The 13397-nt window shown below is 44.0% G+C and overlaps 1 protein-coding gene across 1 annotated transcript in view; it reads left to right on the top strand.

Annotated features, from left to right (window-relative positions):
• The window catches only part of LOC144829539 (synaptotagmin-like protein 2), a 739182-nt gene that overhangs the window by 510497 nt on the left and 215288 nt on the right, over positions 1-13397 (top strand). Inside the window, exon 4 of the mRNA XM_078688777.1 lies at positions 6971-7085. Within this exon, the coding sequence (XP_078544903.1) occupies positions 6971-7085 (115 nt within the window). The remainder of the gene's footprint in view (positions 1-6970; positions 7086-13397) is intronic.

Genomic DNA, 13397 nt, shown 5'->3' with positions numbered 1-13397 from the left:
AGTGAGGGACAGCTTCTGCACAAACTCCAGGACTGTGCTAGTGTGGGACAGCTGCAGTGCAAACTCCTGGATTGTGCTGGTGTGGGACAGCAGGTGCACAATCTCCAGGATTGTGCAAGTGCGGGACAGCTGCCACACAAAATCCAGGATTGTGCTAGTGTGGAACAGCTGCCGCATAATCTCCAGGATTGTGCTAGTGTGGGAAATCTGTCGCACAAAGTCCATGATTTCGCTAGTGAGAGACTGTTGCCGCACAAACTCCAGGATTGTGGATGTAGCCTTACGGTTAGAGCGGTCGGCCTCGAAGCTGGAGAACCGGGTTCGAGTCTCGGCAATGACGCTAAAACATCCTGTGATTCTGGGCAAGTCACTTAATCTCTCCGTGCCTAACAAAAATTAATGTGTCCTTCTGTAACGAAACTGGTGCTCATGTGAAGTGCTCTGATACCTGATTACTCAGGTCTAGTTTGCGCTATATAGAACTCTAAAAATAAAATAAAAAAATAAAAAATTGTGCCAGTGAGGGACAGCAGTCGCACAAACTCAAGAACTGTGCTAGTGAGGGACAGCTGCTGCACAAACTCTAGGATTGTGCTAGTGAGGGGCGACTGCCACATAAACTCCAGGATTGTGCTAGTGAGGGACAGCAGTTCACCAATGGACCAGGACAGTCCTAGAGTGGTACTGCGCTGCACAAAACCACCAGGTTATTTCCAGAGTCGGCCAGCACCTGGACAGGAGGACCAGGATTCTCCATGTTTATTCAGTATAACTATGTTGAGGATTATTACTTGTAATATCAGTCAAACATTGTTTATGCAGAATAGCGTAAGTTTAACTGCTAGGGACAGACGACAGGTGCTAGGTCACTACTGGTTCTCTGTTGGATGTATGGGTGACAGCACAGTAGCAACCCAGAGGCCTCCTATATAACCAAAATAGGGATCACATTGTAAACCACTGAACTGGTTTATTTGATTGAATATTTGAATGGTTTTGTTTGCACAAAATGTACCTTAGTGTATAAAAGAAATAGTCCATTAAAGTTATCAAAACAGAGGATGCCTGTATGGGTGAGTGTGTTTTTATATGCTTGGTGTGTGTGTGTGTTTGTAATTCTATTTTTGTATGTTTGCCTATGTGTGTGTGTCTATCGGCCTGCCTTCTTACATGCTTATGTGTGTCTGTCTCTTAATGCCTCTGTCTATACAGGTGTTTGTGCTTGTGTGTTTCTGTCTGTGAAAAATATAACTTTGTGTCTATATAGTGCCTGCCTGTTGCGTGTCTTTCTTGTTCATGAGTGTATGTTGTGGGTTGTCTCTTTTAGTCTGGTCCCTGTGTGTGTTTGTTTATGTGTGTGTGTGTGTGTGTGTGTGTGTGTGTGCGCCTGCATGTGTTTGTGTGTGTGCATGTGTGTATGCATTTATGTGGACGCCGCTCCCCGTAACCTCAGACAGTGGATCGACGACTGCGCCAACACACTCGCCCTGCTCAAGAAACACTCCAACATCCACACCAGAAAGAAAGCCAGCTGGTTCACTGAAGACCTCCAGACCTCCAACAAACCTGCCGAAAGCTAGAGAAGAACTGGATCCGTGAACGAACACCAGAAAGCTACGCAGCCCACAAGAACACCACCACCTCATCAGATTCGCCAAAAGGGCCTCCTTCAAAGACCGCCTAGACAAAAACGCACACAACAGCAAAGAGCTCTTCAACATCGTGAAGGAACTTTCCAACCCCAGCTCCAACACCAACATCCTCGCTGGCCACCTTCTTCCACCGCAAGATCACAGACATCCACGACAGCTTCAATGCCACGACTGCCCCGACAACCACCTCCATCCCCACGCCCACCACCCGCACCAACCGCCTGCTCTCCTGGACCAACATCAACGATGACGACACCATCAAGATCATGAACACCGTCCACTCCGGATCCCTGTCAGACCCATGCCCACACCACATTTTCAAGAAAGCCAGCTCTTCCATCGCACCCCATCTCTGGAAAGCCATCAACATCTTCTTCGAGACAGCAACCTTCCCGGAGAGTTGGAAGCACGCCGAGATCAATGCCTTACTCAAGAAACCCAAGGCGGACCCAAAGGACCCTAAGAACTTACGTCCCATCTCCCTGCTCCCATTCCCAGTGAAGGTCATCGAGAAGGCCGTCAACAAACAACTGACCAGCTTCCTCGAGGAGAATAACATCCTGGACCCATCCCAGTCCAGGTTCCACAGCAACCACAGCACCAAAACTGCCCTCATCGCTGCCACCGACGACATCAGGACCCTGCTAGACAATGGAGAAATCACGGCCCTCATTAACCTGGACCTGTCAGCCGTCTTCGACGCGGTCTGCCACCGAACACTACGAACACGCCTCCATGACGCCGTGATCCAAGAGAAGGCCCTGGACTGGACCACTTCCTTCCTCTCCGGCAGAACACAGAGCGTCTACCTAACCCTCTTCCGCTCCGAAGCTACCAGGATCATCTGCCGCGTACCCCAGGGATCATCCCTCAGCCCAACACTGTTCAACATCTACATGGCACCGCTCACCCACGTTGCCCGACTACACGACCTCAACATCATCTCTTACGCCGATGACACCCACCTGATCCTCTCCCTCACAAAGGACCCACACACCGCCAAAACCAACCTCCACAAATGAATGAAGGCCGTCGCCGACCGCATTAGGAACAGCGCCAACACCCACCAACCTCACACTCAACCTAGGGGTCATCCTCGACTCCACCCTCTCCATGTGGAAGCAGGTCAATGCCGTCTCTTCCTCCTGCTTCAACACCCTCCGCATGCTCAGCTGGATCTGCAAGTGGATCCCCAACGTAACAAGAAGGACGGTCACCCAGGCCCTCTTCAGCAGCAGACTGGACTACGGAAACGCTCTCTACACAGGAGCCTCGGACAAACTCCTGAAATGGCAACAATGCATCCAGAACGCCTCCGCGCGCCTGAATATTGACATCCCTCGCCGCAGCCACATCACACCCCACCTGAGAGATCTGCACTGGCTCCCCGTCAACAAGAGGATAACCTTCAATCTCCTCACCCACGCACACAAAGCACTCCACAACACCGGACCAACGTACCTCAACAGCCGACTCAGCTTCTAAACCCCCACCCGCCAGCTCCGCTCCTCCGACCACGCCCTCACCACTGTCCCCCGCATCCGTAGAGTGATCGGCGGCAGCAGATCATTCTCCCACCCCACCGTCAAGACATGGAACACCCTCCCCATCTGCCTACGGCAGACCCAAGATCTACTGACCTTCAGAAGACTCCTCAAGACATGGCTCTTCGAACAGTAGCAGCACCCCCCACCCCTTAGACCCTCATGGGTAAGTAGTGTGCTTTACAAATGATTTGATTGATTGATTGATTGATTGATGTGCATGTTGCCAAAACCTTTCTAAAGGGCAAATTCCTCGCCTAAATCCTGCCTTATATTCATCCAGAGACCATTGCTCTACTTCCGTCAAATACATTCCCCTGGAGTACCCTGACACTATCCACCCGGAACCTCCGGGCATCCCTCAATCGACCCTGGGACCTTCGTTTTTCGTAAAATTTATATGTAAATGTAATTGCTTGTCCTTTTATCCATTATGTATCCAGCCCTCCCACCTCCAAGTCTGTTGTCTACTATGGCTGACGCCTGTAAAGCGCTCTGATACCCTAACGGGTCAAGTTCGTGCTCTATAAAAACTCCCCCAAAAAATGTATATGTCTGTGTCAATTGAAATTCAGGTCACTCACATCTGGTCCTGAAGACCTCCCAGTGAGCCGCATCCCTCTCCCACAGTGAACATGCAGATAATCAACAGTATAAACTTCTTCTCGAAGGAGTCAAATGGACCCGATGCACCTGTGCCACGGGAACTGATGCCCTCTGAATGATATCACATACGGAATGATACAGAGTAAGAGTAGTGCGCCAAAGGAAACTACTACTTTCATCAGAAACTCTGACCATGTGAGCAGGCGAGTGGTACCCCTGAGCCATACTAAGCTTGTACAACAATGGTCATCTCTCAGGTCATCTCTCAGGTATCCCCTACATCTGCTTAAACTAATATTAACCACAGACTCAATATACTCGGAAAAGCATTGACCTCATAAATATATTGTCAGGAACTCATCAGCCATGGGGTGCAAGGAAATTACTGCCACCAGCAATAGTTTACCAGCTATACACCAGTCCATGATTTGACCTGCAGTTACTGGGTCGTAAAATGTTCCTCAAATCTTCTACGAAACACCCCTCAGCGACTGTACCAGGAAATGCCTCTAAGGTACTGTGCGGTAAAATGGCTGGCAGAGCGGCCTCAAACCATGGAAGGACTAATGGCTCACCACACTAGGGCAGTAGATGTCCCTGATCTGTAAGTCTGTAAGGGACAAAAGAGGTGGTAACCACAGCTGACCAAGCCGTAGGTAGCTAGCCTTGTCCATTCATTTGTTTGTACTTGGAGAGCGCTGACTGTCTGCAATGCTTTCGGTCTATCAGCCTGATGACGAGTGGGTCGGTTGACCCCAACCTATGTGTAAACCCCTCTCTATGGTTCGGAATTACCAGTTAAAAGGTATTTAAGCTGTCCGATAATTATCGGTTTTGTTAAATAACTCAAGCTTATTTACATTTTGGTAGGTCAAACCTGCCAATATTTAGCCGCGATAATATGTATGTTATTTACTGTACCATGTGGATTTTGGTGCGTTCAACACCAACATCTGAATATTATTCCCGTCAAACTTTTAATGGGTAATTTACCCCCGCTATTGTTATTTATCAGCTGCAGTAAATAGCGCTTACAGATAGAGGCCTATGGCCCAGATGCATCAAGCTAAAATCCGCTCGCAAAGGGGCAGATTCTCAGAATCTGCCCCTTTGCGACCGGTATTTTTGCATTTGGGATGCATCATCCCAAATGCAAAAATCGCAATTTAAGAAATCGCAAAATTGCGATTACTTAAATTGCTATTGCATTTAAGGAATCTCAAATTGAGATTTCTTAAATGCAATGCATTAAAGTTAAAAAATTTGCGATTTCACTTATAGGGGGCGCAAATTACCATGAAGTTGAACTTCATGGTCATTTGCAAAAACTTAGAAAAATGCACTAAAGTGCATTTTTCAAAGTTCCATTTTACACACAAACATGCCCTTAGGGCATGTGTGTGTGCAAGATGTACCCATATGCAGATTTCAGGGGTGCAACAGGGTTTCCTTTTGACACCCTAGCACCCTTGAAATTGCAATCTCAATTTGCGATTCTCTAATTGAGATTCGCAAATTGAGATTGTCTTCCCATTCATTCCTATGGCCCTCTAGGCCCATAGGAATGAATGGGGAGGTATTCCTTAATTGCGACTCGCAAATTTGCGAGTCACAATTAAGGAATTTTAAGAAATCGATATTTTTGTAAGCGAGATCTTCATGCATAGCATTTTGCTATCCTTATTAGCGAATACTTATTTTTCGCTAATAAGGAATCGCTAAATGGGTGCTTGATGCATCTGGGGGTTAGTCTTCTCTACGATTATGAGAATGTTCCGTTTATACGTACCACCGTGTTTGTCTTCTGTAGAGTTTGACACATCGCTCAATGTCACAAGGACACCTAGCTTAGATTCATGGCAACCAGATGTTCTCTGGGAGTTGTAGTCGTCTTTCTTCCTTTGAACCAATCAGACGACACATCACCTAAAAATGCACCTGTAAAGTCTAGGACGACATGAAGCTTGGTGGTAACCCAACACTAGGGTAACGAGATTCGACTTGACCATCAGCCAGGAAAGGTACTGATTGACTGTCTATCTAGTAATGAGCAGTATTAGAATAAGGGGACTTATTTTAGGTCTGGTTGGATGGGCGGGAAGACATCGAGAGGAAACAGGAGTGGACATTGAATTTTCTACTGGCATGCTTTACAATCCGATACAATTATCAATAATATCAAGGTTAAAAATTGTCAATTTTATAGGAAATTGGCAATGTCCATCTATTGACAAACTTCAGATCTCTGTAAGGTTTTCATATGGCCTAGCATGTCAAAACATTGATGAAAACTATTAACCATTGCCGAGTATATGTGGTTCTGTATGACACATGTATGTTATCTTATATGCTTTACTATAGCTCTTTAGTATTGTTTTTCCGACCTCCATCGAGCTTTTGGAATCTGGGCGCCATTTTCGTTTCTGTGATTCGCAACGACAGGGGTCAAAGTGATCTGTTCCATTGCTTGCTATGTTTCACATAATAATATAGCGCAAGTCATATATTGGATGGGGGCCGGCCAAGCTGGAGGAGAATAGTCTATTGTTTGGTGATTAATTCTATTGGATAGGGATCTACTACTATATCCTGTTATTGATCTTTGTCGAACATTATATGTAGGAATGTGCACTAAAGAACGTTGCCATTTGCTTCATGGTGCCGAGTCACACAGCAGTAAGTGACTGTTATATTTAGAGGCTTATTTGCCTATTATGACCCTCACTATGGGTGGTCATAGACAGGAGTTATAGAAGTTCACAAAAAAATCAGCCGAAACCTGTTGGCAAAAGTCCTAGGTAAACATGAGTGAATCAGCACAGAAAGACTTATTCTGATACGTATTCACCAAAATCTTGTAATCCCCATTATTTCCCAACCCCTAGAATTACTGACTGACCTGGTAACAGAAATTCCGGTCCATTCCACCATGTTATTCACCAAAATCTTCTAATCCCTATACTCCCCCACCCCCAGAATAACTGAGACCCACAGTGACAGCCATTCGGGGACAGGGAAGTAATTGGGATTTTAAATTTCCACATGTGCTTCTGATGTAATTCAATATACATAAGAGTGTAATATATTTGAGTCAATGTCTGCATAAAAATTTCCAAAAAGTTTTAATTTTAATCCTAATGATTTGTGCTCTTTTCTGTGTTTCTCCAGGCGACACTTGTAGGGATGGTAATGAGAGTGAAGACCATCACCCAGGCTCCTCGCCACCCAGTGACCAGAGCATGCATTTTCTCACCGAGTCCATCAACCACCTGGAGGAGGACAGGTAACACACTTCGGGGATGACTCTGCTTGAGGTTACAGAGTCCAACTCTAGCTCACTCAGACACCTGAAGTATTTCATTGCAAATAAGGCCTCTTTCCAACCCTAAGCTACCAATTTCACCACTAATACTGACAGCAGAAATGTCTGCTTGGTCGTCACTTTTAGCTTTGCTTTCTTAATGAAGCTTCTGTTTGGAGGAATAATCTTTTGAACAGTCTTATTTGTACATTTCTTATGTTAGATCTTTTCATATATTTACAAAAGTTATGTAATTGAGATTTTTGTGCACATAGGAGAATGAGGACTACCTTCTAGCATTATGCAAAATTTCCAGGTTGCTTGTATGCCCAGGGCAAGTGGAATCCTCACACACTTTTACGTTGCCTACTTGAGGTTTACTCTGTTATAATGGAGAAATACAGAACTGCTGAATCAGCCCCATCGTTGTTCTGAATTGGTTGGGAACAACCCAGTTGAATTGTAAGTGAAACAATGGTTGATTGTTTCTTAAGGATGGAGCACACCAGTACCCAAGAAACCAGAGCTTAACAACTAATTCACTCCACTTCCTTACATGTATTAATCCAGAAGAGATTAGGTTTGAACCTGTCTACCCAATGGTGAAAGGGTCCTAAAGTAGTGTCAATTTGTGGGTATCCTTTGAGGCCTCATAATTTATGTTGAAGTTCTTCTGAAGAAGAAGCATAGCATATTTGCAAACTTTGAACATCCGATTGGCTGGTCGATAAGAGAGGGTACTTGGCAGGGTTATACTGTGAGTAGATGGTATCTCAGTGTTGGTACTAAATAATTTAGAGTCAGTTTCTTCCTATTCATTCGTCTCGTTTGTTTAGGGCTTTTTGCAAGCTAAAAGTAACCCTCAAAAGTGTTTAGATACCACTGCATATTGTAAGGATCCAGTGAGCATATTGAGTGAATCCAGCATTTTCCATAAGGTCTTCTCCTTCAAGAATACTCTTTCAAAAAATGTGGCTAAATTATTCATTTACAGCCAAAATCCGTAGGTTTACAGACAGCTTTTAACTGAGTATTTAATGCCTACACCAGTAGGAACATATTGTTGTGTCACTACTTACACGGTTTCTCCTCTAAAGTTGTGCCACAGGGTACACAAGACACAAAGTACCTCAATAATATTACAACACACTTAACATAGACATACTACAATTAAAACTTGTTCAACACATGCAGATGAGATGTATTCATGAATCCCTATGTTAGTACATTTAAGTTGGGTAATGATAACATTTGTTATTGCTTTACTTTGAGTCTTGAAATGTAATCAGTTATTGTTGGACCGGAAAGCCCTTAGGGTGGTCTTCCCCCAAACATTTTGCCTACTTACCTCCCAATTTGTTAAATTTTCACTTGTTGGCTTTATGATTCTGTGCACTTTATAACTGCTAACCAGTACTAAAGTTATTGTGTCTACTCCTTGAAACACGGTAAAATTGGCCCACACTTGATTGGCACACTTAATTTGCGTATAAGTAAAAAGTGGTACAACATATACCCAGGCCTATAAATTAAATGCTACTAGTGAGTTTGCGCTAATATACAACTTGCTCCCCTCACACTTCTTTATTGCTTGGTATTGCAAGTACATAAATCAGGACTACTTCTGATTATGTAGGTTTATTTAATTTCACCCTTTACTTTTCAATTTCAAATACAAAAAGGTTTATCATTGCATGTATGAGAAACACGAAACATATAAAACGTTTAGACAAATATGCAAACCACAAATGACAACAAAACTTATCAAATTCAAAATATGAAACAACACATTGCACATTATTTAAATATTACAACATTTGTTCAAAATACTCAAATTGCAAACAAAATGCTCGTATCAAAAATACTCTTTTTCTTAAGCTCATTGAAGGACAAAGAGTCTGAAAGAGGGCTAATAGGATACAAATCAATGAGTCCAAATCGCAATTAATCCTGTTTGTTTTATAGCCTTCTTTGTGCCGACGCGTTTCGAACCCGTTAATTGGATGAACGGGGTCTCATCAGGGGTCTTGTCACTTCTAATGTCTGTGTGTTATGTGCAAAAAGAGAAAAGAGAGAACAACATCTTAGTTCTGTTGTCCTGACCCATTTCGCTTCACTTTCACTCTGCCTCTAGACAAATTCGTACCTGTAGCTTTGCTTGTGGCCGGATTCACAAGGTTCAACAGCCTTCTAGCTCTCTAACTGTCTCTGGGAAATCTGTAAGAATAGTTATACCTATTTAGAAAATTGTAGGCTGGGTGGTGATCGTCCCTAGCTCGTGAGGGGTGCTTCCAATTCATACCTGTTTTTGGCACCGCTGCTCATAAAGTGTGTCTTCGTCGGGCTCGGGGTTAAAGCATCCGGCAGTTGACTGCCGGATGCTTTAACCCCGAGCCCCACGTTTTATCACTAAAGGTAGGAGCAAACGGGCCGAAATGAATTAAATACACCACACAAATGTAAGTGAAACACAGAATGATTCAAATCCCCGTTTTTTCGATAGATTGAAGAAAACGGAATTGCAACGCCAAGAGAGCAGACTCACGCCTGCCGAGGGACGTTTCCCTTGAAGCTAGAGTGTTTTTTTCAAAACCTCCACATACGTTAAAAACAAGCACGCCTAAATATGAATTCTAAAATAACTGCGACTTTTTACAAATAGGGAGCACAAGCCATATCACAGTTCCAAAAAACAGAAAACAGATGACAGAAAACAAAGGGGGAGACGAAGACACACTTTATCCAATTAACGGGTTTGAAACGCGTCGGCACAAAGAAGGCTATAAAACAAACAGGATTAATTGCGATTTGGACTCATTGATTTGTATCCTATTAGCCCTCTTTCAGACTCTTTGTCCTTCAATGAGCTTAAGAAAAAGAGTATTTTTGATACTAGCATTTTGTTTGCAATTTGAGTATTTTGAACAAATGTTGTAATATTTAAATAATGTGCAATGTGTTGTTTCATATTTTGAATTTGATAAGTTTTGTTGTCATTTGTGGTTTGCATATTTGTCTAAACGTTTTATATGTTTCGTGTTTCTCATACATGCAATGATAAACCTTTTTGTATTTGAAATTGAAAAGTAAAGGGTGAAATTAAATAAACCTACATAATCAGAAGTAGTCCTGATTTATGTACTTGCAATACCAAGCAATAAAGAAGTGTGAGTGGAGCAAGTTGTATATTAGCGCTCTAAGAGGGTCCAGCCCCCCCCACGTCCCGGGACCTAACTCCTTAAGCTTTAGCACTAGTGAGTTTGCAGCACCTATTATGCCACCCAATTAAGTAGCCCTTTACAACATGTCTCAGACCTAGCATTACAGCCTGTGGACAGTTTTAAACTGCCAATTTGACCTGGCAAAATAAACTTTGTGCCACCCCTAAGGTTGGCCCTAGAGAGACCATAGGGCATCGTATAATGTATTCAAAAAGTTGGACGTGTACTTTTAAGTTTTGCATGTTCTTGGAGTGAAAAACTCACAAATCTGTTTTTCAGTACTGCAAGGCCTACCTCCACCCCCATAGGATAATCTTGGGGTAACTAGTTACATTTAACAATTGATAACTTTTGATTGGGAGCAGGTAGGAATTCCATGTTTGCACTCAAATGAGTTGTAATTTAAGGCCCTCTTTAATGGTGACGTCGGATTATATGTCACCACAGTTCTGCTAGTACCACTTTCAGGAAGTTGGCATTTTCTTTTCCCTAATCATTTAGGGGCTCATTACCATGTCAGTCGGAGTTGCCTCCGACCGACATTGCTGCAGTCTCGGGACCGACCGACGTCTCGTGACCGACCGACCTCTGGTTGGCGGTCCTGAGATCGCAATTACGATGCGACCGCACAAGGTGTGGGCGCAAGCTCCCATTTCTCTAAGGGAGCTTGTGCTGTAGTTGTGCGGTCGCAAGCTCCCCTTTCTCTAAGGGAGCGTGTGCTATGGTTGGAAACCGACCGCTGGGAAATGGGAGTTTTAGTTAATCCCTTCACAGCAGTGAAGGGATTAACAGGGGGGTCCAGTTGCGTTAACTCCCTTGGGAATAACGTCTCCTCAACGCACTCAGTGAATGTTTCACCGAGTGCGTTGAGGAGATGGTATTCCCAAGGGAGTTAACGCAACCGGATTTATACACCCCTAGCACAGGGGGTTCCCCTCAAGGGCACCACCTACTATAGAACCTTCCTTCAAAATGTATTAACACCTGAGTGCGACTTCCAAAATCCGCTTATTGGATATCTAACCATTAACAGGGGGTGCCCCCCAACCTGAAGACCTCTGAGGCATGGGGACCCTGCTAAGGGCCCCCAAACTCGCTTTCCGACAAGCTTTTCATGTCGGATAGCCCAACATGAAAAGTCTGTCGGAAACAGACATCATAATCCTCACAGGGAAACGCCGTCCATAGGGGATTACGTGCTGCCTCCGACAGTCGTTCCGACCGGAGGGTTTAGATTCCGATCGCTTACATTGTAATTAAGTTTAACCTACAATGCCGGTCGTTAAGTCTCCGATGAGCGATCGGAGGCTCACAAACTGACATTGTAATAGGGCCCTTAGAGCCTGTAGTGTGTGTCCTGTGTCACATGACTGGATGTAGTTGGCTTTTGTGTATTCTTACCAGACAGTGAGACAAAAGGGGGCTACATGTCAGCAGGATGGGCCCTACTTACATTTCAAAGGGGTTGCTTCAGAACACTCGCAAATAACTTGACACCAGTCCATTGTCACCCTAGACCTTCTTGGAGCCTAGGAGGAAGGACATTCCAGATGTGGGGGCAATTCTAGAAGTTTCTCCCACTTCAAAGGCTAGCACCAGGTTTAAAAATATTGGACTCTCTTCAGTACACTCCTGGACTTATGGAAGACTCCAGAAAGACTGCCTTGTACTTCAGAGGACTGCCCTGTTGGTTGAGGCCTCTGCCTTGTTTTTCAGAGGACTGTTCTGCTTCTACTAGAGGACTGTTCTGCTGTTTGAGACCTGCCTTGTTCTTCAGAGGCCTGCCCTGCTGCTTGAGGCCTGCCAAGCTGATTGAAGGAGTAAGGGCTATCTCCTTGAACCAGGAGAATCAGAGTGACTCCTAGGGTCAGCTGACTGACCTCATGTTCGAGCTACAGGAACAAAATAAGCTCCAGAGGCCTCCCTGCACCTGCCCACTTGACTTGCTGCACTGATTCTGCCTGTTCCTGCAATTTGACTTGCCTAAGCACTGCTGGCTTTTACTGGAGGGAGTTTCGGATTATTGCCAATTTCCCCCAGTCTAAATTCCATAATGGCCGACTCCACTTTCTATTTAAAAAATAATTGACCATGGACCTGAGATACTAAAAAGTAGCGACAGGGTGAGAACCTACTTTTTAATTTGCAAAGACAATGACAAGATCATACTAGTTATTCAATTAATGAGATAAATGATGGATGACAATTAAACAGATATTTCACAATGAGAAGCAGCAGTATACATCACTGTATAAGAAATAAAGGTTGAAATGACAGTATTAGCCCAAGAAGAGACCTACACAAGTTTGGCGTCCTAAGATCGGTGCCCAGCTTCACGAGTTTGCTGCCCCATTGCTTTTTCAGAGAGCTATAAGAGATTACTTCAAAATTCAGAGGTAGTAACCATCTACCATGGCATAAGTAATATAGAATACAAAGCTGTAAAGAGGAGTCGGTGCTGGATGGTTTGTGAGGACTAGTACCTGAGGCCCTTCTTTCTAGATGTTCCTACTAGTGAAGGTTAGAAGAACTTGTTGGGATTTCAAAGTTGCCTTTATTCCTTTATAAATAGTGTATTATTTTCAATCTCATGGTGAATGTACCTGCCTTATACCTTCTCCTACGCTGAAGAAACTAAAGGGTGAAAGTAGACTCTTGTACTTGCGAAAGGCCAATGATTTACATTGTTACCTGTTTGCTCCTATCTTTAACTTTTCAGACATAAAATCTCTTTTACAAGCTAAGCAATCGTTCATACAGATGAAGATTGGTAGGCGGGGTACCCTTCTCTGCCCCCAGTATTGGCACCTAAGGTGGCGCAACCCATGCCAACCAAGAGTATATTTCTGCAGGTTTGAGAGAATGTTGTTCCCTAATAAGTACACATACATTCTACTGGCACTTCATGGATGTTCTCACATTGGAAATGTAGCACCCAATGACTACAGCCATAGCTACCTTTCACTGGGTTTATGCACATGGGTGCACTTTACCATTCCAATGTGGGAACATTGGGACATCCTTCCAGAGGAATAGGAACAACCAGACCTACCAGACCTGTTATTGGATTATC

The sequence above is a fragment of the Lissotriton helveticus genome, chromosome 4_1 (genome assembly GCF_964261635.1).
Source record: "Lissotriton helveticus chromosome 4_1, aLisHel1.1, whole genome shotgun sequence".
NCBI lineage: Eukaryota > Metazoa > Chordata > Amphibia > Caudata > Salamandridae > Lissotriton > Lissotriton helveticus.
This window is presented reverse-complemented; position numbering and strand designations above follow the sequence as displayed.